At 47.8% G+C, this 25,942-nt stretch overlaps 1 protein-coding gene across 2 annotated transcripts in view; it reads left to right on the plus strand.

Moving 5' to 3' along the window:
- The window catches only part of SLC8A3 (solute carrier family 8 member A3), a 107,966-nt gene that overhangs the window by 63,737 nt on the left and 18,287 nt on the right, over positions 1-25,942 (plus strand). For both annotated transcript variants that reach the window (XM_056493879.1, XM_056493880.1), the window contains exon 3: positions 19,474-19,580. In XM_056493879.1, the coding sequence (XP_056349854.1) occupies positions 19,474-19,580 (107 nt within the window). The remainder of the gene's footprint in view (positions 1-19,473; positions 19,581-25,942) is intronic.

Consider the following 25,942-nt stretch of genomic DNA (forward strand, 5'->3'; position numbering starts at 1 on the left):
GATGGGAGCCACAGCTCCTCAATTCTTCTCTGGTTCCCATCTCATTGGCATGCTGTAAGAGTAAATGAGTGAAGGTGTGTGAGACATTAAGGTGTGAGGGGTCCTGCAAGAGACCAGATTGCTAGAAATGACTGTGGCTTTCCTGTTCACAGCAAGCCTTTAAGTGCTGCCAGCAAGCCTCATAATTGATAACAAGCAGAGGTCTAAGGGTCTGTGGCGAGGTTTTATCATTCTTGACAGATCTGCTGACTTCTTGGTTTGTGAGAGCTGAGAGCTCAGCAGGGCTCCTGAAATGGACTGAGGAGCTGAGCTGGCCAAGCCCTGGTTCTGCTTGTGTGCCACATGTCCCTGTCTCAGTGTCATGCTGCTGGACACCCTCCTGCCAGCAGAGAGGAGCTCCATGGAAGCCAAGCTTTTCCTGACAGCTTCAGCTCCCTTACAGGCAGCTCCCTGCCTGTCTCTGCACCATTGCCTACTCCCATCTTGGTCCTTCTGGGGATCCAGAGAATCTTGCACAGGAACTCCTGGGAGTGAAGCCAGGCAGGGTGGGAAGAGGAGAAAAATGGGGCCAGTCCAGGAAGCCTACCCTGCTAAAAGCATCCCTAAGGAAAAATCCTGGAGAGGGAGAGAACACAAAAAAGCATGGAGGATATCTGAGGCCAGGTGGCTGAGCTGCCTGGTGAGGTGGAAACCTGCCAGAATTCTCTGCCTCACAGTGAGGTGTGAAAACAACCCATGTGCAAAGCCTGTGAGAGTTGCTTTGGGGCCAAAAAAGGTGTTATCTCGTTTTGCATATGTAGTAAAGCAAGATTTCCAGTCTGGCTGGGAATGCCAGCATGGCTGGAGGAAGGCAGGCAGGAGAGGTGGTGCTTTGGGATCTCCCCTCTGGGTTATTTTCTCTGCTCATCTCCTCCAGGGCAGGGCCTGGGAGTCTCTGGGACAGCTTGCATGGTCCCAGTTCCTGCAGTGTGACTGCTCACCTCCTGGTACTGTGCTGTTCAGATGTCCTTGGCAGACTCGCCTGGGCTCTTGCTCTTTACAAGAGACCAGGAGCACCTCTGTATTTCTTAAAAGCTAATAACTGAGATCAGTCTTACAGGAGCTTGTCTCAGGCAGGCTCTTCTCAGTCCTGGTGAGGACTGAACAGACATTCAAGAGCCTCCCTACGGGCCTGGCCTGTTAAGTTCCATGTCTTGCCATTTTGTGAGAGTTAGCATTTGTTTCACTGGGTTGTGAGAACTTGTTTAGCAAGATGGGTGTTATAGGACAAATCATCTCTCTGTGTGCTGCCTGCCCCATGACTGGAGCAGCAAATACAGTGTGGTAATGGTGGAATATATTGGTGCTGCAAATACTGTAGGTTTCATCTTAGGTTGTCTGAAACCAGAGCTGTGGTGGAAAGCTCAAGTGTTTCCAGAAGGAATTGAGGATGCCTTCTTACTGCTTTCTTCCTTTTAAGTAAGACCTTAATTAGCTATTTATGTTGTTGCAAACTGTGATGGCCTAAGGATATCAGTCTCTAGGGAGAGGAAACTTGAGCCCAGCTGATTGGTATGAGTTCCATGGAAAAGACAATTTAAGGCAGTACAAACCTTTTAATCCAGGCTCAAACAGAAATCCCAGGTTTGAAACTGAGTACATTTTGGGCTGTGTGTTAAGAAGCTCATAGAGAAATATTAGTTGAGCTAGTAAAGCATATTACCACTCCTTAAAAACTTTGCCTCTGTTTGTTTATGCATTTCAAGTGTTTTCTCCCCCATATATTGAAGTGTTCTGAAATATTAGTGCACTCATGCTTATGCTTCAGAGGCAAAGAAGCACTTGTTCCCATTTTACAAGTGGAGGAAGAAGTGACATTCTTAGAGTCACAATAGAGGACACTGTCAGAGGCAAGGCAAGGACAGTGGCATCCCCAGTGCTTTGGTTAGGGAATCTGGATTAAGCTAAGGAGCTTGAGATGGAAGAGGCCCCTGCTCTCCCTATGTGCCATGTATAATTTAGCCCCATGTTGTGGGGAATGATAATGGATCATGCTGTAGTTTTAAATGAAAATTGGCCTTTGTGTAAGTAAAGGTGTGGATATGGTGACTGCCCCATGCCCCACTAGTGCTGGATTCCTGTGTTGCAGGCACCTCCTTTGATCAAGAAGATGCTGCACTAGCTCCTCCTTTGCACTGTCACCTGTCAGTGCAGGGAAGGGAGTATCCAACTTTGATGTCTGCTCATTTATTTCAGAACTCAGTGAGGCAATGAGATTGGGTTTTGAACTGCATCACTGTACAAGGCAAAATGACTGTCCAGACCTATTTCATGTAAAAAGTTATTTTTAATAGAGCTCTCAAGGGAAAGGAGAAAAATCTTGACATGTGACCCCTGAGGTTCAGACTACAATACCCTGAGAGAGCAGGTTGGTGTGGTCTAACCTATGCATCCATCAGCTTTGCAAAGAGGAGGTGGCACAGAGACCAGAACGGGCTCAGGGGGAGACTGATGGTGAGGTGACAGCCTAGCAGCCTTGTGAGGAGCAGCAGGGAAGGGAGGATACCTGAGCAGACAGTATTTTTGTTCCAGCTCTATGACCACAGATGGTCAGGGCTGGGGCTGCTGCAGTGCTGGAGATGTCTCTGCCTTACCAAGCAGCTGTGGGCAGTTTTCAGCAGGGGCCCCTTAAATTTTCCTGCTGCTGATGACATCCTAATTTGTGGCAGCAGTTTTAGTGCTGTGTGTAGTTTAACACAAGCCATGTTTCATCCTGGAAGCAGACCCTTTCCATGGGACAGGGAGAGAATTTTGTATTACAGTTTGTGAAATGCCTCTCGTGTTTTGGTAGGCTTATAGCAGGACATGAACCTGGTTTAGCAGGAGAGTCATAACAGATGGGAGCTAATGTATACAAAATCAGCTTATATAAGGGTTCAATGCCTCCAAGTGATGACTTTTCCTGTCAACAGGAATGGCTTGTTCTAGAGAGAAGGGTACTGGGCAGATTGCTTTGAGTTGAAAGATGTCTGAATACAAGGACCTGAGCAGAAGAAAGTAGAAAACAGGGATTTTTGATTTTAATATTCAGATATACTGAGTTCAAACCATGTTTGAGTGCCTGGCTGGGTTGTTGGATTTTAGGGGTGCCTTCATTTAGAGGCACCTGATTTTGCCAGAATTTTCAATAATAGGCAGCAATTCTGAGGACCTTGATTTTAGTTCCTAGAGCCAAATATGTAGATTTGAGCAGAGGTTGGCCATTCCTTTTTCCCATGATATTTTATCATGCCTCTGTTTCTCATGACTGAAGATGTTACTATTTACCTTTATTTTTTAGTTGCTTTTATTCTTATTAGTCAGGAAGTTGTGTCACAGGAGAAGGAGGAATATCACTGTGTGAAGGAAATAATAAATAACTGGGAAAAAAAAATCTGCATTTTGGAAAAATGTTGTGTCTTTATAAAGGAAACAGAGACTTTGGTCTGTGACACTCCAGCAAAGGTGTCACCTAACAAATAGCAAATCTAATCTGACTAGTTAGCTTAGGTTATCTTGTCCAAGGTGTTTTCCACATTTCACCAAAAAAATCCATGGATCCATAAACACTTGTGAGCCACAGGACACCAGCTGCTAATCTAGTACTTAGAGCTATGCATACCAAAGTGGTTTTTTGGCTAGCATATGTCCTTACTCTTGCACACAGTGTAGGAGGATCAGTATGAGGAAAGAAGGCAATAATCTCAGTTTTATTCTTCTTTGAAAAGCCATTCTTGCAATGGTTTTTTATCCCAGATTTTTCATCAAAAGTGTTGATTTTTTTACTGGGTTCCCCCCCATCTGCTCCCTGCACTGGCACAGAAGACATCACCCATGAAACATAAACCAATACCATTTCTTCTTGTGTCCTTAGCTGTCTCCAGGTCTCCTGACTGTACTGGCCAGTTCTATGGCAACATTTTGTCAACTCTGTGAGAAACCCACTTTTTCCTGAGAAAATTGTTTATAGTATTGGTAGACTGAAACAGCCTCCTTGATTTATCCCCGTTTTAACATTTTTGCCTGTGGGTGATGGAGTTTAATTAAGGCTGACTAGTAAATATTTATTCTCTTGGCAGAAATAGGTCCGGGTTTGTCTGTTAAAAATACTACACAGCTTGCCTCTTTGACTGCAGCTAACTGAACCAAACACTCCACAATTTCATTAATATCAGCAAGGAAAAAAGCCCTCCAGCCCCAGTGGCACAAGGTTTTAGCTGTGCAGCCTTCCCCCAGCCGAGGAGCACCTCTCCCCAAGCATCCCTGTCCCCTGCATGCCGGTCCCTGGCGAAGTGGAGCCCGTTGCCATGGCAGCCTCATTAAATCTGCATCCCGCCTGGCCGGGGCTCCGGGGCTGGCTGTATTTTTAGCCGGCGGTGGTTGCATAAGGGGGGCGGGATGGGCACCGGGATGTGCCTCCTGTCTTGCCTTGATGGAAGTCTGCAGCAGCCAAAAGACAAGTCCTGCTCAGGAAAGTCTCTCAGGCCAGGCAGCCTTTGCAGCCCCCGTGTTGCTGGAGGTGAGCACTGGGAGGATGCAGCACACGGAGTTTGGCTTCGTGGCCAAGCAAGCTTTAGGGTGGTGGCACAGTCCTGCCAGGGGCTCCAGAGAATGAGGCTCTCTTCAGATTAGACTAGAGATAATAAATCTCTCTTGACTTGAGCAAAACCTTAACACCTGGAGGGGTAGGAAGAAACATACCGGAGCGCAGCTGAAAAGCAGCACTGCACTCCTAGCCATGTACATTTTGGGGAAAACAATGCCACACAGCCCCCAGAAGAAGAAAACAGAGCTAGATGGTGTCAGAGATGCTCAGGGTGAATCCAATCTTGGTGCAGTGTTGCCTAAGCCCATTTTTGGAAGGACTGGATTTGAGCCCATGTCCCTTGACAAATCCGTGATACTGAACGATCTGAAATCTGCTTGTACTGTAAAAGCAACATACAACACACACCAAAAAACAAAACAAAACAAAAAAGCCACTATAAAATAAAAAAAAAATCAAAGAAAACTTCCAAACTGCCCTACATGTTCATTCCTCATTATTTCAAATCAGAGCTACTGGAAGTGGAAGACAAAAACCAGGCTTTAGCATCTCTGCACTATCAGGCTTTCTTGGCTCAAAGCATGGAGCTAGGTGTATTCTCTCTCTCAGCGCTGAATCCCAGCAGTGCTAAATGTTCCAAAAATCAGATTTTTATCCTGAATTGCACCTGGGCAATCTTTCAGTCTTCAGTGGGTCTCACAGATGGCCAGGAGAGCCTTGTTTAGCCAGCAAAACTGTTATTATTTGTGCTGAGGCATGAGAAGGATGGAGTCCAGCTTGACTGTAAACTAATAACTCTTGCCTCTAATAAAAGCCATGCTTTGGTTGGAGGCTGTGAAAATTTGATCTGGAGCAGTTGGGCTAAAATTAAAGAGTCCAATGCTGCTATGCTGTACAGTCACACTGTCAGAGCAGAGTCATATGTGAAGCTCCAAGGGCTAGTAGAGGCTGTTACTATCATTGCTTTTTAAAGAGATGGCAAAATCATTAGCAGCCTTTTTTGTCCTTTTTCCAGTTGCAGGTCTCTAAATGCCTGTCTCTGTAGGAGGCACCAACTAGTAAATAAATCTTTGATAACAAAGCCAAAAAAGAAAACAAGAGCAACCTCACAAAACCAAACCACCAAACCCTGAATTATTTCTAATTAGCTGGAAGTAGGATGTGACCTGGTTGTCTGTAGGCAAGTGTGCCTGACAGAGTCAGCTTTTGCTGCTGCAGGCTGTCTCTGGCTGTAGACCATCTCTAAGTCCTTCATGGGGAGTTATTTCCAGCTTCAAGGCTGGCTCCACAGACCTTTCTCAACACTGGGACCTGAAACAGGATTGCAGAGGTTCACAGGACTCCTTTACAGTTGTAGGAGATGCAACTCACCTTCAGTCTTGCCATGAGGTTAGGCCAAGTGATGTTTTACCCAGGCAGCCTCATTTCTCCTGGTTCAGTATTGTCATTATGAAGTGTGGATTGTGAAGCTCAAGTGAAAGTGGACTTTTCAGACTGCTTCAGAAAGCCTTAAATGATTTCCTCTGTCAGAGCCTGGCTGGTTTCAAAGACCCAGCGTGGTAAGCTCCTGCTTGGCAGCACCCACTGGCCCAGGGGGGCACACATGGGTACCAGGAGGGCCCAGGGCACTCCTTGTTGGCCCTTCAGCAGTGATGTGCAGATGGACAGCAATAGCTGCTGTGCTGCAGCCACAGCCAGGGCACCTCCAGGGGTTCCCTGGTGGCAGGAGGGCTGGGCAAGTGCCTGGGGGGCCAGCACTGGGGGGGAATCTAATCTCACTTGTGTGTTTCACTCCCATCTGCTCCAGCTGACTGCTGCCTGTGAAGCCAAGCAAGTCTTTGATATTCTCTCTGCTTCAGCTCTGCTTCTGGAGAGCAAAGATAAGTGCAGTGTTATTCACAGGTGAGAAGCCAGGGGAGAACCTCAGATGAATGAAGTGCACGTTCAGGTCTGGTTTGTGGCTGATTGGCATCAGGTTGAAGGGCTTTTAGCATGTGTGGTTTATTTCTCAGCATATATTTTGCTCCACTGCCTTTCTAGGGTGGCAAAGGAAGCATGGGGCAATGTGATGGCAAGGAGCAAGGGACAGCCTCTGAAAAATAGAATGAGCCACTGATAAACACAGACAGACACCCTGGTAAACAGACAGAGCAGAAGGCTCCTGCTCCTGACAGTCTCCCTGGCGTTCAGCAGTTTCCTTGTAAGAGCACTGACACTCACTGCAGGGCACTTGTGAAACGAGCTGGAAGGAAGCAGAGGCTGGAGCAGGAGGAAACGATGCTCAGGCACCAATGGCATTGCAACTCAATTATGTTCTGGCTGGGCAGAGAGCTGGGATGGGACCTCCTTTCAGAAAAAAATCAAAATCGGCTCAAAAAACCCTCAGGTGCACCTTTTCCTTTCCCTTCAGAAGATCTTTATCTTGGGATTTCAAGTCCTAAAAGGTTTTCTAGGTCCCATAATGGGCAAAACTCCTGATTGAGTCATATTTTTTTAAATAAATGGGCTGGGAGAGCAAAGAGGGAGCCCATTAAACAACATGCCTTCCTCTGACAGCACAAGGGGTTCATCCTAGAGTTCTTTATGAGGTTTTAGCCTTCAGAGCACTTGTGTCACATTGCTAAACCCCTGTTTAGCAATGTTTACTGATGCTGGGGTGAAGGGTGCTGCACCTACACCAAGCTAAGTGTCAGACCAGGGCTGAGAATGATTTTTCCTTATTAGTTGCAGTTCCAACTGCAGGTGGAGACAAGTATGTGAGAGCTGCCTGCAAACCCAGCATTTAGTTGTGTTTGATATATGCCAGAGGGCATCAGGATTGTGGCTGGTCTTTGACAGGACCAGTCAAGTTGTTCAGTGGTCTTATCAAAACTTGGAAGGGAGAAGACAGGGCCTGGCCTAGTGAAAGGTGTCCCTGTCCACAGCAGAAAGGTTGGAACTAGAATATCCTTAATGTCCCTTCCAACCCAGGCCATTCTGTGAACCTACAGGAGACCTGCATGGGTGGGTGAGTGCTGTTCTTGGTGCATTTGATGGGGTCCTGCCTGTGTGCAGCACTCCCTGTCTGGCTGAGCCAGCTGTGCAAGGCAGGAGGCAGTGCAGCAGCTCATCTCTCTGGGAGCTGAGGCTGGGCCATCCATCGAGGCTTGAGGGCTGCACTGCTCCCAGATTTAACCCTTCTGAGCCACTCTGGTTCACTGCAAAGCTGGCTGATGACACGAGTTTATTTAGTTTATGAATAAGGAGGCGGGTTTTTAATGGTGCAAAGCTGTGGATTCTAAAAGTAAAAGATCAGCAGGGCCGGCCTCCTTCTGGGAATCTGCAGCTTCTCCCAAGGCATGAGTTCCAGGAAATTAGAAAATTGCCCTTTTTGGTTTTCCCAGTGTGTTTTTATTCTGTAAGAAACAGGAAAAAACAGCCCCAAAGAGCAAAATGAACCGGTATAACAGAGTATCCTTTGCCCTATTTTCAATGCTACAGAGGAGAACTGTGAGTCCCATCAAATGCACAGAGCCTTGGATAAAGATGCAGTATCTTGGCTCTGTGTAAATGATTGGATATGCAACTTTGATTTGGCCGTGGCAATTCATTGTGCTGCCCCTTATCTTGGTCACAAGAAGCCTGTGACCGGAGCCAAGGCACCCCAGCTCCGGCTGCAGCTCCTTTTGTTCATATGCAATAATTGTATCTGCAGAGTGCAGAGCGGGCTCGTTTCAGGCTGGCAGCTGCACAGCGTTGTTTGCAGCTCATTAATTTCCTACAGATTGCTGCCTTGCTGCTTTGGATGTAGTGCAACCCCAGTGCTGGGCTGAGGCTGTCCTGCAGAGCAAGCTCTGCCTGCGTGGGCGGTGGGAAGAGCAGGGAGGGAGGGACAGAGGCGCTTGCGAGGATGCGTTTGTGATGGGAAAGCTGGCTTTGCTCTCCACCCTTTCTGATGTGCTTTGAGCACTGAAGTCTGGGGATGCTGTCACATGCAGGAGCCAGGAAAGAGTGGGGTGTTGAGATAAGGCAGTTTCCGTGCTGGGAGCTGTAGGGACTATCCCGACCTTTCCTGAAAAGCTGAATTTCATTGCCATTGTTGTCCCAAAACAAGTTCTTTCACCTGGCATGCACGAGGCTGATCAACACACAGAGTTGAGGTATTTGACTTTTGTGCAGAAAGGCGTGCGGGGTGACAAATCCGCAAAGTTAGCACCAAGACTGTCCAAACTTTTCACTATTTATGCATTTTAGCAAACAAAGGCATTAATGTTCATTGGCTACAAGTTCTATAGTACTCCTGTTAATTTGTATTCTAGCATCTGTTGGCTAAATTATTTTAGTCTTCTGCTCTACCAGCTTTTCATCCCTTCTCATGCTAGTTAGTCCACATGCTCAGTCTTCCTCTTCTTTTGAGTCCATCAGTTTCTTAGTTGGTACTTCATGAGTGATGGTCGCAATCTCCTCTTGTTGAAATGATCTTTTGCCCAGTCAGAGCCAATTTCAGCACAGTTGCTGAGTTGGCTTTATTAGTTTCTTCCTTATCTTGGGATTTCTGCCAAATGTCCTTGTGGCCTGGAAATCCTGCATTCTTTGTGTCCACTGTCAGTAGTACATGCTTCTCCTCAGGCTTTGTTAGCCTCCCCCTAGGTCTGAGATCACTGAAGCATGTCAAGCCCTAAACTTTTTAACAAGAAAATTCTATCAACAAGTAATTTATCTTTCCAGCACCTGGACATCAGCAGTGTAGCAATTGTAGGGCAGTGATCTTGAACAGCCATTTTAGGAGGAGCCCTTAGTCTCACCTATGTTGTCTCTGCTGGGAAGAGCAGTGTTGTAGGTGGTAGGTATGAATCTGCACATCTGTTTGTGCCTGCAGCTGGTGTCAGCCAGGGAGTGTGGATGTGCCTGGCAGGCAGAGATCAAGGACCTGTAATGTCTGCCTGTAGTCCCTCTTCACTCCCACCACAGCCTGGTTCTTGTGCTGGGCTGTTTGTCAGCTCTGTGCCCAGCTGCAGCTCCCTGTCCACCTGCACAGCTGGCAGCAGAGACAAAGCCACCCCAGCTACGGCAGGAGCTGACCAACTATGGAGCATGAACTTGTGAACCAGAGCAAGACATTCGTGGAGCTCCCAGAGTTCTGGTTTTGGCAAGCTCAGGTCAAGGGGGCCACAGTCTCCCAGAGGAGCAGTGCTTGGAAGCCAGCCCCTTGTCTCTCTTCAAAGCTGCCATGACAAAGCACTGAGCAATGCATGGCAGGGTCACACTGTCAGGCAATGCCAGGGGCTCATTTCAGCTAACAAGCTCCAGCAGTTTTTGCCCTAGGAGGAATTTAAAGCCTTCCCAGGCTGGTGAGGTTTGTTTTGAATCTAGTATTTCTCATTCCTCAACTTCCTCTCCCCCTCTGTCCCCACCTTCTCATCCTCACCAGTATCTCCATGGCAACTCTGTTGCTGAAGAATAGAGAAGACATCTAAATATAGCTTCCAAATCTACATGCCTTCAGCAAAAAGTCTAAAACCAGGGGCGACAGCTTGAAGCACTGATCTGCCAAGACCAGCCAATGATGAGTTTGTCTTGCAGGCAAAATTCAGGAGCACTGTGGTGGGACAGGGGGTCACTTCCAGCTGTATCCCCATTTTGTGTTTGCTCAGGACATCTCAAGAGGCTTTGAGGTAGTCCAGCCTACCCTGTCCTGACCAGGGCACTCCCAGTCCTGCACCCTGCCGAGCTTGGGAGCCATTCTTCAAAGCAAACAAAAGATCTCTAGTTGTTTGGGTTTTTTTTTGTTTTGGTTTGGTTTTTTTTTGTTTTTTTGTTTTGGTTTTTTTTTTCTTTTTTGTTTTTTTGTTTGTTTGTTTGTTTGTTTGTTTTTGCCACTGATACCCATGATGCATTTGGTATCATAGGCATTTATTGTGATGCATTTTGATGGAAACAGTAAAATTCAAAGACTTTAAGTAAGGAATTAATGTCCTTCCTGCCTTCCTTTCTGCCTTCTTTCCTCCCTTCCTCCTTCTGTCCTTCCCTCCATCCATCCCTCCATTCCTTTCTTCCTCCCTCTCCACAGTATGGTCATGGTTAAAGTTTTCTCCTTCTGAAATTCCTTTCTAAAAGAAAAAAGGCACAGCATCTCCTCAGTGAGGCTGTTCCCCTGGGAACCTGCCCAAGGTAGGGAGAGGAGAAATGTCTGTGCCCAGGGCCCTGGCTGTGTTTGCACCTACACCAGGCTGATACCCACCTCAGCTGTCTGGTTTCATGGGCTGCCAAGTTGAATTACTGCTTGTACAAGACATGTACTTATTGTACAGAACTCAACAAATAGCTCCACAGGCTGTTGAAATTTTGTCTGCTCTCCCCTGGCCCTGAAGCTCAAGTCTCATAGGGTCAGCAAGAAGAAGCTGACTTGGAGCAGGCCAGACAAGGGCATGTGTCTGTACACACAGCTTCAATATTCGAACCCAAGGAGCTTCATTAAACTGAATAAGGAAAAGAAAACCTGTGGGGCTGGGCTGTTATGCTTATACAGCCTAACTTAAATAGCTCAGCTGGTCAGCAGCATGGACTCAGCTAAGAGAAGGAGGGTTTAACAAGCTCTGATTTTCCCTTTTTTGCAGAAATTCTTAAAAACAAACAGTGGCATCTTTCCTTGAAGAACTTGTATATTAGAGCATTTTATCATGTTTGAACAAAGTGAAATATAGAGTGCTTTGGATATCTTGTCTGGCAGGGCTCACTGCATTATGGAAGCTCATGGAGCATTTTTTGGTGCTTCAGGGCTTCCAAGCTGACTGTGAGACTTGAGAGTGTAGTGAATTTGCCATTCACTAGCTCCAGTGGTGATTCCCATGGCTGATACATGGATATACCACATCTCTTGAGTTGCTCTGAATAGCATATTAGGCACTTAAGGATTTTTTTGCATGGCATGGAAGTGCTTAATGGGCTCACTTGCAACTTAGCAGCTCTGACTTCTCATTGCTGGTACAGTTATTTGCATTGGTACAAAGTAAGTGTGAAACATTGTCATGTGAATTTGGCAGCATATCATGTCTCTTGGCAGTCTTGGATGGCAGTGGGAAGTGAGGGCTGGGCTGCTGTGCACAAAACAGGCACAAATTGCAAAATGAAGATGACAAGAAAGACAAAGAAACCTCTTGGGTGTTGTCATGTGGGATGGAGAAAACATAACAGGCAATTTTTAATTTTTTTTTTTTTTAATTTGTGTTTTTTTTAAATGGCTATCACTCTAAATCTTTTACTGGTAACACTTTAAAGTTTTCTTATATAAGTAAAGACTAAATACAGTTCTTAGTCTTGGCTATGTCCCTTTAATTACCATGTGTCAGCTACTAAAGCATTTTCAATAGTTCTAATTGAAGCATGAGCCAATTTACTAATTAGCCAAGATTACGTGAGGAATACACAAAGCGAAGACGCTTCTGTGTCAATATTTCCTCCTTTGTGCGTAGAGATCTGGCGTGATGTGAACAAACCTCGCTGCTCCCAGCCAGCCAGGCAGAGCCCTGAGCCCCTGCTGGTCCTGCACATTGTCCCACGCTGTCCCAGGGGTGGCATGAAGGGTCAGAGGCTGTGGCTGGGCTCATTGTCTCCACCTCAGGTACAGCCATTTCTTGTGTGCTGTCCTCTCCAGTGAGGCTGGACATCCACAGCTGGTGTCTCTGGCCCTGGCCCTTGCAGGAGTGGAGCAGAGATCCCTGGTGTGCTGCATGTGCTTGCAGAAGGGCTCTGGGTCTCCTGGGCCAGTCCAGGCTCTGCCTGTGCAGGAGGAACAGCAGGGATGCAGGGAGCCAGGCCAGGGGCAGTGCCAAAGCTTTCTTCCCTCTCCTGCCTTGTCAGTCTGGGTGGACATTACATGGGAGTTTCTAGGGGTAAAGAGTCGAAATATGGGGAAACATAATCCAGAAACCATCTTTTAATGTGGCTGTTAGAAAGCAGTTGGGCAGCACCTACTTGTCAGGAATGGCTTGGTGGGAACGGCTCTGTCCAGAGGCAGGATGATAGTTCTTTGCAGACATATTTTCTGAGGTCTATTAGTTCCCTCTTGACGTAAATAGACTTTAGTGAGGAAGAGGAGGTGCCCTGCAGAAGTGCACAGCTCCTTCAAATGGGAACCACATGAGATGAAGCCAGGATAAGTTGACACTCATATGAATAAGTGATACTTCCACCCCCACTTCAAGCTCTCTCTGCTCCATTACCTTCTTTCTGGTTGTGTCACTGTAGCATCTTCCACATTAGGAGTGCAGAGCACTAATGAGTAGGGACTGTCCCTTATCAAGTCCCTCTGAGAAACAAGGATCATGGGCAGTGTATGGATATAGAAATTAAAGTATGGAAGTATCAACTGACTTGCTTGCATGGCTTCAGGCTTGACAGGAGAAATACATAGGCCATATAGTGATTAGCACTGCCAAGAACCTTATTTTAATGATAAGATGATAGTTTCTTATAATAATTTATCTGATGATTTTGATTAAAAGATAATTATTTACCATCTGGTTATCCCATAAACCAACTTGACAACAAAAGAGAAAGCACAGAAGAGAAAAAACTCATTTTCTGGGGATGGCTTCTGACAATCTTACTTTATAGCTGACTGGCTGCAGTGAAGCTGTTGGGGCTGTTCCCCATGTGCTTGCTACATAGGGTAACTCTTGCACAGCTGCTCTTCCAAGGTCCTCATGGACAACACAGCCAGTTCTTGGAAACTGGCCTGTCATGGCTTGTCTCCAGCTTCTGCACCAGCACCAGCTCTTCTGCAACTCAGACATCAGCAACGTGCACATCAGTGATCTGCTCGAAACTGTGTTCTGACAGTTCATCTATTCTGTTGCCACCTGCTTGGTTAATTGGTACCAGCATCTAATCTGACCTTAGAGGCACCTTCAGTTCTGACCTTTCTGCTAGAACAGCCTGTGACCATTGCCAGTGGCTGTAGCTGAGTGCTTGGAAACCTGTCCCCCCACCTCCCCACCACAATCTCCATGGTAATCAAAAAACCTTCTTTCATAAACATGATCTTAAGACCAAAGTGCAACCTGCCTGACTTGGTCATAATCTGGATTGGTTCTTAAATTACCATTATTTTATCTTGAAATTAAGATCACTCAGCATCTCCTTGCTGAGTTTAGTGAATTTGCTTTTGGATTAAACTATTCTGCCCTTCAAACACTTCCTGTCTTTTTCTGCATATGTGACAGCACAATTCTTTGCTTCAAAATTGCTCAGTTTGTTCCTCTGCGTTATTGATGCACAACTTTATATGACTATGGGCATCAAATCAGGCTTCTTTTGCTGGCTTCTTCACCTTTCCTGTGAGTACTGTCACATTGCTGTGTTAAATATCCACTCCACAGTGAACTGGGCAAAGACAGATCCCCACTATTTATAACCTTATTTAATCCTTTCTGGTTTGCCTCAAGCATGCAGCATTGCCAGCCAGTCACAGCAGGCCATTGTCCTGCTCTGTTCTTCACTGGGTGGCCTCACCTCGAGTCCTGTGTGCAGCATTGGGCACCACAGTATAAAAAAGGCATTAAGCTATTAGAGAGTGTCCAAAGGAGGGCCATGAGGATGGGGAAGGGTCTGGAGGAGCAGCCAAGTGAGGAGTGGCTGATGTCACTTGGTCTGTTCGGCCTGAGAAGAGACCTCATTGCTCTTCAGCATCCTCATGAGGCAAAGCCTCAGGTACTGAGCTCTTCTCTCTTGTGACCAGTGGCAGGACTTGAGGAGAAAAACATGAAACTGAGTCAGGGGAGGTTTAGGTTGGATATCAGGAAAAAGTTTTTCAGCCAGAGGGTGGTTGAGCACTGGAACAGGCTCCCCAGGGAAGTGGTCACAGCACCATCCTGACAGAGTTCAAGAAGTATTTGGCCAATGCTCTCAGGCACATGGTGTGATTATTGGGGTGTTCTGCACAGGGCCAGGAGATGGACTTGATGAGCCTGGTCCCTTCCAACTCAGCATATTCTATGATTCTATGACTGTTCTATGAGGTCTCCTAGTATAGTACCTGGGCCCTATCTGTAGCTTCACAGTGAAATCCCAAACCAGCACAGAGCTCTGGGCAACAGTCAGACTGGTACCACATGCTTCAAACTTCATGCTGCAGGAACCTGCACCCACAGCAAATCAGATGAAGATTTGAGTATATCAAGATGTGTCAAAAACACAGTGGCTTGACCCAAGGTGTATGTAGTAATGATTCACATTAATGAGTTACTGAACATCTCCTGGTACATCTCACAGCTGCAGGGATGTTTACCTTGCTGTCCTGGCTAATAGTGTCTCACCAGGAGCTCTAGACTGTGCCCTTGCACAGCCCTGCCTCTTTCAGTGGTATACACTGTGTGACATCTCCTGACTTGCATTGTTTTTAGAGTTGTTTCGCATTCCAAAGTCACACAGACCCACACAGGCACATCCTCTTAACCTTCTCAGCAATAATTCCTGCAAATGAGAGTGTCCACACGAAGAGATACTCAGTATTTTCTAGCACATTAATCAAATAATCGTTCAGTTGTTGCCTTATATGTGGGAAGTGGACGTGTTGTCAAATAAAATGATTTTATAGATTATCCTCTGTACTTCTCGGATGGGGAATTTAGCAACATCATGTGCACAAAGTCCTTTAGGAGAAGATCGATGTCTATTCATTTCATCTTCTGTTGCTTACTCAGGAAAATCTCATTCTTAATGTTGCCTCCCAGAGGAGCTTTTCCATCCCTGACTTTTAAAGCCAGTGGTTGTTTCTAAGTGTATGTTGAAAGCAGAGCCTGGGCTGCATTCATCTGAAGGCTGTTGGGCGGCAGCTTGCGATGACCTCAGAGCAAAGAAGCAAGTGAGCAGCTATCCTGACTTCTGTATGGCCAGATGTTCCCTGGGAGTGCTGCCTTTTGGCTTGCCCTGCTGTGTCAGGCCAGATTGAAGGCATTGCTCAGTCTGCTGAAAGCTGCACCAAGCCCTGGATTACAGAGCCCTTCCCATCATGGTGCTCATGCAGGTGTTGAGATTGGGCTGTGCTCTGGCAGCAGGGCTTCGTGTTTTGCAGAGTGGCTCCTTGCTGCCAGGAGAGGCTTTTGGATGGTCTCTGTTGTTCCCTGCTTTTGAGCTGTCTGAGGTGTGTCTTGGCCCCAGTGAAACTGTCAGAGATGATGGGGAAGGCTGGAAAGTGTCCTTCTTTCCCCATGTGAAGTGGCCAGAGGCTGGGGAGCGAAAGCTGCTCGGCTGAGCAAGGTAGGCTTGAGATTCCTTGCTCCCTGTCGTGGTGAGCATGCCCATCAGGGCTGCTGCACAGCCAGCCCCTCTCGTGCCTGCCTCTGCCTCCATTAATTTCAAGAAGCTGTCATGATGTTCTTGCAGCAAAATGTTCCCAGGCTTCCTGCTCCCACACGCTCTGTGCCTCTCGGTGTCCTTCTGTCACATCTCTCACATTAACGTGATGTCTTCCCGGGGCAGTGTTACACTCCAGCCCTTCTCTCCATCCATCTCCCCCACTCCTCATGCCTTCCAAGGAGGCAGCTCTCGGTGTGGCTGTAGGTGAGAGATGAGATTGTGTGGGAGCAATCTGTGTTTTGGCCTCCAGACAATTTCTGACAGCTCAGGACGCAGCTGTATTTATGGTTGCTTTCATAGGCTGGCGATGAGCGAAATGCTCACAGAGGTAGGAAGCTGCAGAGCTGGGGAAAGGGCAGCCCTCCCAGCCACAGTGACTGGGAGGGGTGTCCTGATGGGCCCCCACAACCCCCCTGCATCAGCACTGTCCTTTCTGTGGTGACAGCCACGGCAGCAGCCAGCCAAGAGAAGGGCACTTCCCCTGGAGGGAGCAAACCCAGCGCTGTGCCCCGGTCTGTGCAGCTGCAGAGAGCGGCCTGGCAGCAGGGATGCTGCTCTTCCCTCTGCCACAAAATCCCAGGGGAAGGCTAACTGCTCCCCATTGTGTGGCACCGGGTCAGTGAGCCCTCGCCCACCTCCCGTGCCACTGCACAGTCCTTGCCAGCCTCTGCCCTGCTCCTTTCCTCCTGCACAGGGAGGTCTGGCAGCACACTGGCCCTGCAGCAAGAGCTGGCAGTGGCTGCAGTTTGGCTCCATCACCCCCATCCCACCCCTCTGGGTCCCCAGGCGTCACCTCCGGGCTCCTGCTGTGTCCCCAAGGCTTTATTGGGCTGGAGGACCTGCTGGGCACTCACCACCTCCCAGCACAGCTGGAGAGGTTGGGCACCACCTCCTCTGGGATTCAGTCAGGTGGGGAGAAGGGGTGCAAGGCCCAACCTGTGTCCATGCAGGGCACCTGGGGCTTTGGCCTGATGCTTTCACCTGTCCTTCACCTGTTTCAGAGCTGGGTAAAAGGTTCTTTTCTCCTTAAAAGCTTGTAGCAAAGGAGGAAATCAGGATGTTACTGGATTGGTCACCAAATTCAGACTCTTTTTGGAAAAGCCACCTGATGCTTGAGTGTGTGGTAATGGTGCAGTTTGCAGCAGAGCTGGGTTGGTCTAGGAGCCCAGAAAATTTGTGTTCCTGACTCGAGGAGACCTGCTTTTGCAAAACCAGCACTGTGCCATGCTAACCTCTAGGGATCTCCAGCAACTCTTCTTTCTCTGTTTTGAACTGGTGTTTTTTTAAATAAAAAAAAGACTACTCTAAGGAAGTCTCAGCTCTGTGGAGCTACTTGGTAGGGCATGTAGAGCTCCAGGAAGGAAGGAAGAAAGGAAGGTTGGTTGTATGAAAGCAAACTCAAATGGTTTGCATGCATAATATTAAGTGTACAGAGCCTTAGAAAGCTGACCCCGAGGAAACAGGGTCTGTGATGTTTTTTCCAAATTTTTGCAGCAATACCAAGTATTTTGAAGCTCCTAGAATGGAAAACCATAAGCAATGGTTCTTATGAAAAGGATTTTTAAAAGCCAGGAAGCACTGGCTGCTTCTGAAAATCCCACTTTCTGTTTTGTAGTAATGAGCAAGTAAAAGATCAGAGCTATGAATCAGCTGTAGGTTTAACTCAGCAAATTGAACAAGCTTTGCAAAGTATCAGGGGCCCAGATAGCATCTCGTTCAAAAGCCAAATTCAACATCTCCAAAAAAAATGCAACAAAAGTTGGTCATGATGAAGTCTTAGCAGAGCAGCAATATTTACACCAGAGATATACCTTTTAAAATCTTTCAGGCTGGATTAGCAGAGGTTGAAGGAGTGTAGAGAAGGGAAAGGAGGCTTGCTGGCATTGATGCAGGGTATGGGTAGAGAAAGCACTGGCAAAAATAAAGATGATTTAGCTCAGAAAGAAGAATTGGAGGTGATTTTTCTTGCATTTTCCTGCACTGATGGATAGGCAGATATTGTCCTACCCCTGTGCCATCATTTGAAAAAGATGGGTTGGGACCAAGATCAAGACCAGAGTCAGCACAAGGAACAGGATTTCCACAGCTGGAGTGCAGGGGCTATTTTAACTTGAGGGTCAAATTGTAGGATGACCAAATAATTTTGTGGTCATTAATGATCTCAGTAGGAATGCAAGCTGCAGTGATGATTCTCCTATTCTGTGCTGAAATGGTGATTTTCCAGAGGCTTCTGGCCGTGGCAGCATCCCAGGGTGGGGATCACAGCATCTCCAGGGTGTAGGGCTTGGACTGCTTGTTCTCTGAAGCACTGTGAGACCAAATATACAGGGTATATTTAATGCCAAAGGCTACAGGCTGAGGCACATAAAGATTTGAATTTGGGTCTATCTTTCCAGATTGCCAGTGACTGTGATTGCCAGTCCCGCTTTTCTCTTCCTTCCCGTTGCCAGTCAAGACTGCTTGTGCACAACATGCACCTGGGCCTGATCTGACAGCTGAGGATGGGCAGGAAGAAAGGGGAGGTTGTTGCTGCAGAGCCATGTGTGGGTGCAGGGCTGTGGGAAGCAGGGGATCTTTCACTGGCAGGAGGGGCAACTTGCCTGGTTGCCCTTGGGGCATTTGTTTTGAGCTAAGAGAAACACTTTCTATGTGGAACTGACTTCTGGTTTAAAGAATGCAGTTCCAGCTTGGGTTTGGGGTCATCTAGAAGTCCAGAAGCCCCAAGATGGCAAGCAGATGCTCATTCAGAGGAGTTACACATGCAGACAATGTTGTATTGAAGAGGGTGTTACCAGCTTGGAATCAAAGCACCAATCTGTTCAGTCATGAGCGAGGGATGGAACTGCATGAACCTTTGCAGACACTGGGAGAATGAGGGGAGTGCAGGGGTCATTTTGAGCTTGCAACAGTCAGACTGAAAGGAGGCAGTGGGTTGGCAGTCTTTGACTTGGTTTTTATTTTTTTGTTTTTGTTCTCTTTGAGTGTGGAAGTTGTGAGAGAGTAACCTCTGCACAAGGCATGTATTTGCTGTGAAGGAAACCGTGGCACAGTGAGGTCTTCTTTTCCTCCAAAAGGGTACAAGAACTTGTAAGAAATTTGCTAAAGGAGAGACAAAGGATGTGCTGCCCAGCTGTTCCAGCAGCCAGCACTTCTCAGAGCAGGCCAATGAAGCTGAGGCAGCAGCATGGTGCCAGCAGGGTGTGTGTGCTTGTGTGGCTGCTGTTGTACCTGTGTGTGTGTGAACAGGGGTAACAGGGTGAGGAAAGCCTGCTTCTCTGCTGGCCATCAGACCTCACTGCCCACAGGCTGAGCCCTGAGCCAGTTTGCTGGGGGATTGTTTTTGTCTCACTTCACTTTGTAGTTTGGCCTGCCATTCTGCCTTTGGGTTAAACAGAAAATTGGCCAGTTGTGGAAGGGAGGCTTTAGCCTTCCTCAAAAAGCCATATTGAGTTTGTTCAGTGAGTGAGAAAACTTTGACTCTCTAATGTACCCATTTAACTCCATCCTTCCTTGACTTTTGCTTCTCTGTTCCCCTCTCCCCTTTATGACCCTTATTATTTTTCCGTCCACAGCAAAACAGTTCACATCAAGGTAATTGATGATGAGGAGTATGAAAAAACCAAGAATTTCTTCATTGAGCTGATGAGCCCCCGCATGGTGGATATGAGTTTACAGAAAGGTGTAGTACTGGCCCTGCAGACTAACATTAACGTTCTTTCCTCCTCTCTTCCATCTCCTTCCTCCTCTTCTCTTCCTCTGATGTCTCTCTGTCTCCAACTGCTCTGCCCTAAACACTGCTGTGCGCGCACACTGTGTCACATGGTACCCGTGGGGTGGCATGGGGAGTGGGGCTGGGGCTGCTGAGAGGCAAAGTGGTGAGGGGGGAAGAGAGAGGAGGATGGAGAGCAGTCCTGCTTGTCCAGATTTCTGTGGTGACTTGAGAGGAACCTTCTGCCACCCCCACTGGAGGGCCCAAGCAAATCTTGTAGTGTCAGTGGGAAGATGCAGGCTAGAAAGGCATCCAGCATCTCAGGAGATCATTGGCCAACCATGTTCCTATGGGTTGTTCCAGTCAAACCTGTGTTAGAAAAACACAGAACTGGCAGACAAGCAGCTCTGTGACTTCTGAGAAGCAGTGGGCAAAGTCTGTGCAATCCCTGGTCTGGTTGTTACAGAGCAACTCTGGGAGCAGGAGCTGAGGGCAAGGAAAAACTAGTGCCCACTTTGGTTTGCCTGGAGGCTCACAGCAGCTGTGTGCTTTGCAGGGCTACTGGCGGGAGCCAGATGAGCTGGCCTCAGGGGGAAGAGGCTAGACTTGCTCCAGTGCCCAGGGCATTTCCTTTTAAGCCTTGGAGGCATTGTCCCATTGTGTCCCCTGTGAGGTCCTAGCCAAGCTGTCCAGCCCCTGGGAGGACTGCATCCTCATTTGAGGAACAGGTCAGGAGGATGAGGTAGATACTATCAAGGAGAAAAGCAATGAGATGTGCCATTTTAAAAATGGGAGTTAGAATCATTACCCTCCTTAACACTGGCAGAGACCTACCTCACCCCACTGGGGAATACGTCTCTCTCTTCTCCTCAGGTTCCCAGCCCAGAGTCCTTGCAGATTTATTATTAATCGTGAGGGTATTATTAATGGCAAGAAGAAGTTGATCTTCCAGCTAAAACGCAGTGGGTAGCTCAGGGTGGTGATCCCTGGTGCTTTTCAGGCAGCGGACACCCTTTCCATTACCATCTGACACTGAAAAAAAAAAATGCGCTGCAGAAATCGCCTTCCACTAACCATCAGCAAGGCCCTCTCCCCCTCCTCCCTCCCCCCTCGCTGCCCTGCCCTGCCCTGAGCCCTGCCTGCCCGCTGCCGAGGAGCCTGCGAGGATGCTGTGTCCGACGGGCGCCGCGCACACCGCCCCGCGGGATGGGCGCTGCCGGAGCCGCCGCCGCTGCCGCCTCCAGCCAGCCGACCCGCTGTACACGGTTGTCTCTCTTGTTGTCCCTACAGGAAGACCATAAGGGTTAAGATAGTAGATGAGGAGGAATACGAAAGGCAGGAGAATTTCTTCATTGCCCTTGGTGAACCGCAATGGATGGAACGTGGAATATCAGGTGTGAGATCCTTTATGAAAAAAAAAAAAAAAAATGCAAAAAAAAAAAAAAAAAGAAAAAAAAAAAATCAGAATCAAGTATCCAAACCCCAAATCCAGAAAATATAACCTTCTTTCTCCTCCTTACCCTTCCTCCTTTTCTCCTCCTCCTGTAGAGGGTTCGACTTTCACTCTTTGCCCTCCTGTGTTCTTGCTCTTACCCTGTTTCGGTGTCATCTCTGCCTTTAAGAGCCTAGCTTACTTCTGATCCTCCTTTTGTGCAATGCTTGAGTCTCAGAGGCTGTGTTATTTTGATTGGACTTCCTTGTCTTGATCTGTTTTTTGTTCTGAACACACCTTTGCTGTTCTCCCTGCTCCTGCTTCTTTGCCAGGACCTTGGGGAATGCGAAAGGCAAGAGAAGGGTGTAATGCATGGCTGTCCCCTTCAGCTCCTCCTGTATTCCCCCTGTCCTTCCCTCTGTTGTTGCCTCCAGTGGCACTGCTTTGGTGCTCTTGGATCCCTATGAAGTGCAGCAAAAAGTCCGTAGGATAAGAGAGAAATAATTTGGTTTGCTTTTTTTTTTTTTTTAATGGTTCTTCATGTCTTCCATTTGAAAAACTCCTTTAATGTGTCACAGACATCACAGTCTGTAATGCAGAGGGTGTGAAGTTCTACTGAGGCCCTACTTCATCAGCAGTGAGACCCAGGATCTCCCAGCAGGAGATTGTAGCTGGAATAAACCCAGACTTACAGTTGTGTCTTGCCTACATCTATCTTTGTCCTTGTCCTGTATGTGTTTGACCCCTTTCTCACTGAATCTTGCCACTGGCTTCACTGGCTTTGGGGTGGCCTGGGAGGACCAAGATTTAAACAGAGGCACTTTATAAAAGGGAATTCAAATCCACCTTCTGGGTGCCTGTTGCAGAGTAGAGCCAGATGCATGTTCGCACTTATTTCTGCTCTCAGGTGCTGCTGTCGGTGATGGGACACCTGGCCACTGCCCATGCACTGCACAGCACAGCTTTTCCTTGCTGAAATGTCTTCTATTTCTTACCTCACCAGCACAGCAGCTGCCCTCTGGCCCACCTGAGCTCCCATAGACTGTTCCATAGGATGTTCAGGTCAGACACAGGCTGTGTTAGTATTTCAGTATCATGTTGCATCCGTGGACTTGTAGAATGTAAACCCGTATTTTAAATACTGTCAGACTGCCTCCTGCAGCCCACAGGCAATGAGGGATATCAGGTTTCACTTTGTCAAGCACAAGCCCTCAGTTTTCATTGAAGTCCAACTGCCCTTGAGCAGAAGCAGTGATCAACCTTGCCATATCCCATGGGTCCCAGCAATCAATTGCCCTCCAGGGTAAAGATGTGAGCATGGCTTGTAGGTAGAAGCGTCTGGCCTTAGCTTGTTATTTTACTACTAGCTAGTTATTTCACTACTTTTTTCCATCATGTAAAAGAACATATAATGCCACAGCTTCCACGTAGGTATCTGTTCACTATATCCACAGTACGCTCAGGTTTCTTCTTGGGCATTGTGCAGGTCAAATGTTTGGTCCTGGATCAAAGTCTTCAGTCCTAGAACCACACTGGGGTGTTCTCTCCACATGTGTCCCTTCCATCCATGGGTCTCCCACCTCTATCTCAGCAGGTCCAGGAGAAACTTCACAGGCCCCTGGCTTTCTCCTGCTTATGCACTTGGCAGCTTGGAGCAACACAGCAAATTTTGTCTCAGCTGTCTGTTCTCTGTGAATCCTGCATCCTTTTCTAAACAATTGGCAGAATCAGAATATAGAGTCAGAAATGGGCTGTTTTTATGAAGTCCCACATTTCTTTTTCCTGCACAGGTCACGTTGCACCTGGCTGAATAAGAACAAGTGTTTGAAAATATCCAAATGGCCCCTGAAGTGGTAAAACGTCCTCATTATTACTAGGACTACAGAGCCATTTTGCTGTATCACAGATCTGTTATTTACATCTATATCAGCTCTAGTCAGTGTGATTGTCTGATTTGCAGCAGGCAGAGAAGAGGTGAATTGACCTGCAGCACGGAGGCTGCAGGCCAGGAGGTGAGCACACACCTTGCACAGACCCTCTTTTGCCTGGAGGAGGTAAAGGACCGTGCCAGGGAGGAGATGCAGGGCCTGGCTGGCCTCATTAGAGACAAGTCAGACAGCACCACGGTTTTAAAATCTAAGGGGCAGGAGATTAAGCTGCACTTGTAAATGTTGCTGGCACAAGGTGGCACAGTCGCTACACTAAATCCAGGCGTCTGGAAAGATCCCCAGCTCGGTAGCGCTGCGCTCGCGGCATCTCCGACGCGGCTGCCTTGTGGCTGGCATGGAGAGTGAGGAGCTCCGTGAGCTTTCCCGTGCAGAGAGAGCAGTGTGAGCGCTGCAGAGAGCTGCTGGGGCCAGCAGCCTGGCAGAGCTCACGCAGGAGCAGCCGGCTCCCGGCAGACAGCAGGCGGCCGGGCCGTGCGCGGGCTCGCGCGCCGGGCATCCTGCGATGCTGCGGGCAGGCAGCTGGAGCTGGCTGCAGCACACAGTGCTCCTGCCAGCAGCATGCAGGGCTGCCACTGCCCTGTGCCCCAGACAGGGACAACCCCACACCACGGTCACTCCTGGGGATTTGCTGGGTTTTGTTGTGGTGATGGATGTACCCCCGTGTGACTCACATGGAAGGGCAAAGCACAGCTCCTGCCTCTCCTTGGGGGCCCAGGCCCGTTAGCTTTAGAGGTAGAGCCTCTCTGGGCTTTGGCTGCTCATGTGTTTGTTCCCAGTGCTGCAAAAGGTGTGGTTTTTTTGACAGTGCGTCCCTGTTTTGTTGTTACTCCTCACTTAGCTGTGTCACACTGAGCCTGTGCCTAAGGAGCTGTAGGAGTATTGATGCTCTCAGCTATTTAGAACCTCTCCTGGCTCCTCTGGAAGCAGGGTGGCATTGGGCACCTCAGATGAATGGCAGTCGTGTTTGGGTCAGGCAGAGACAGCCAGCTGAGCCTGCACTCCCATGGCTTTGTGCTCAGTGCCTGCACCCAGCCCAGGACTCTCCATGCAGAGGGCAGCTCCTGGCTTGCCTCAGGGATACAGGCTGGGTGGCAGTGATGAAGTCAGGGGTGAAGTGTTCCCTGAAGTGATGGCAGAGCTGGTGACAGGGAGAAGTAGTATGTGCTTTTCAAACCAGCCTGGGGCAGAGTTTGAGTGGTTTATTTTGGGATGCAGAACTTGGTCTGGAGCCTGGTGTTATTCAGACCTCGTGTGCTGTCCCTGAGGGTACCCGCACTGCTGCAGGCTTTGGTGGCAGTGGCTCCTGACAGACATTGGAGGAGGATGGCAGGTGGGAGCAGGGCTTGCTACCCCATGGTTGATTTGCATTACTGTCTGTGCTGTCCTGTACACCTGCCAGTACAAAGCAGACACCTCCAGTCAAGAGAAATTCTCCTTGGCCCTGATCAGAGCTGTGGGGCACAGGGGTCTCCAGGAGGGTCTCTGTGAGGGCCAGAACTCAGCATGAAATTCATCTTATTGCTCTTGCTCTCTGCACCTGCTAGCACCTTACTGGAGGAAAAATCATCTCTACCCTGAAATGCTCCTGTGGTGGTCTAAACACAAATGACAGTCTTCAGGTTGACCAGGGCTTGCAGAATGCAGAACAGCCACTGATACAGCCTTTGAACTGGAGTATTTTGCACCATCTGCAGATGCTGCTCCTCACTGTTCATCCCCAGTTACATTAGTTGCATCAGTCATGCTGCTTTGAGCCTTGGGACACTCAGTTATCCCTTGCTGTAAAGAAAGCTGACCACTTATTCCTGCTACATAAATGCCACATCCACTTTGTCTTGCAGGTTATCTGTTCTTTTTCACCAATCACTTCCTGCAGCTGGAGTTTTTCAGTCTTTCTGATCATCCAAACAAAACACACCAAGGAGCTTTACTATAGCTGCTCTTTTTGTTGATGTGCTCCAATAATTCAAAGAGATGAGAACAGACCTGAGATTGGTATCTTGCCAGCCTGGGCTGTGATGACAACCAGTACTGACTCAGTAGTGGCATATCAAGCAGAGAGCACTGGCAAAGATGGTGCTTGCTGCAAGCTTGTTATATATGTGTGGATGAGTAAAAAGAAATCAAAGAGACTTATATTCTTTGCTTGGCCAGGATGGTAAATGTTGCTTTTCTCTATCCTCCTGGCCATTTCCCAGGTTTCCTGATTTTTTTTATTTTTTTTTTTGTCCTCTCTATTTTTAAGAAATTAATCTTCAAATCCTTCTTGTCTCACCTTTCCTCCATGTGCAAAGTCTTGTAAACTGAATCCCTGTTTACTGAGTGCTGCAGGGCTTGAAAATTCCTTGCACCCTGAGCCCCATTTCTGGGCATCCTTTTGTCATAAAGAGTTCCTGCAGGGAAATGAGTCTCTTCCTTTATGAGGAGATGCTGTCTGTTGGTTTGACCATTGCTCTCATAGCAACTCTGCTATTGTGTCAGCTCACAGCTCAGAATGCAGATTTTGCTGCTGTCCCAGCAAGATTGTGAAGGAATACTTTCTTCACACATCAGCTTTCACACTTTTTCCATAGCCTGGATTACAGGAGAAAAATTTGCTTTGAGTTCCATGGATGAAGTTGCTCTTCTGCTTAAATTGTGGCTAATCTTGCTGTTGATACAGCCTGAATGGCAAGTGTGGCTACTTGGGAAGATTTCCCTTGATTGCAGATACTGGTGCAAATGGCATTTGGAAAAATATGTTACATGAGGGCTACTGGGAATGAGCTTGTGAGAATTCAGCTCATGGCACAGTGGTGGAAGATTCATCTCAGGGCTGATGCTTGAAGGCTGACTCTCAAGGACTATGTTTCGAAAAAGGGACTGACAACCTTCCTGTGAAGTTTTGCTTCAGAAAGCATGTCTCTCACAAGATGTGACTTCACAGGAAATGGGAGTACAGATGGCTGGAA

The sequence above is a fragment of the Oenanthe melanoleuca genome, chromosome 5 (assembly GCF_029582105.1).
Source record: "Oenanthe melanoleuca isolate GR-GAL-2019-014 chromosome 5, OMel1.0, whole genome shotgun sequence".
NCBI lineage: Eukaryota > Metazoa > Chordata > Aves > Passeriformes > Muscicapidae > Oenanthe > Oenanthe melanoleuca.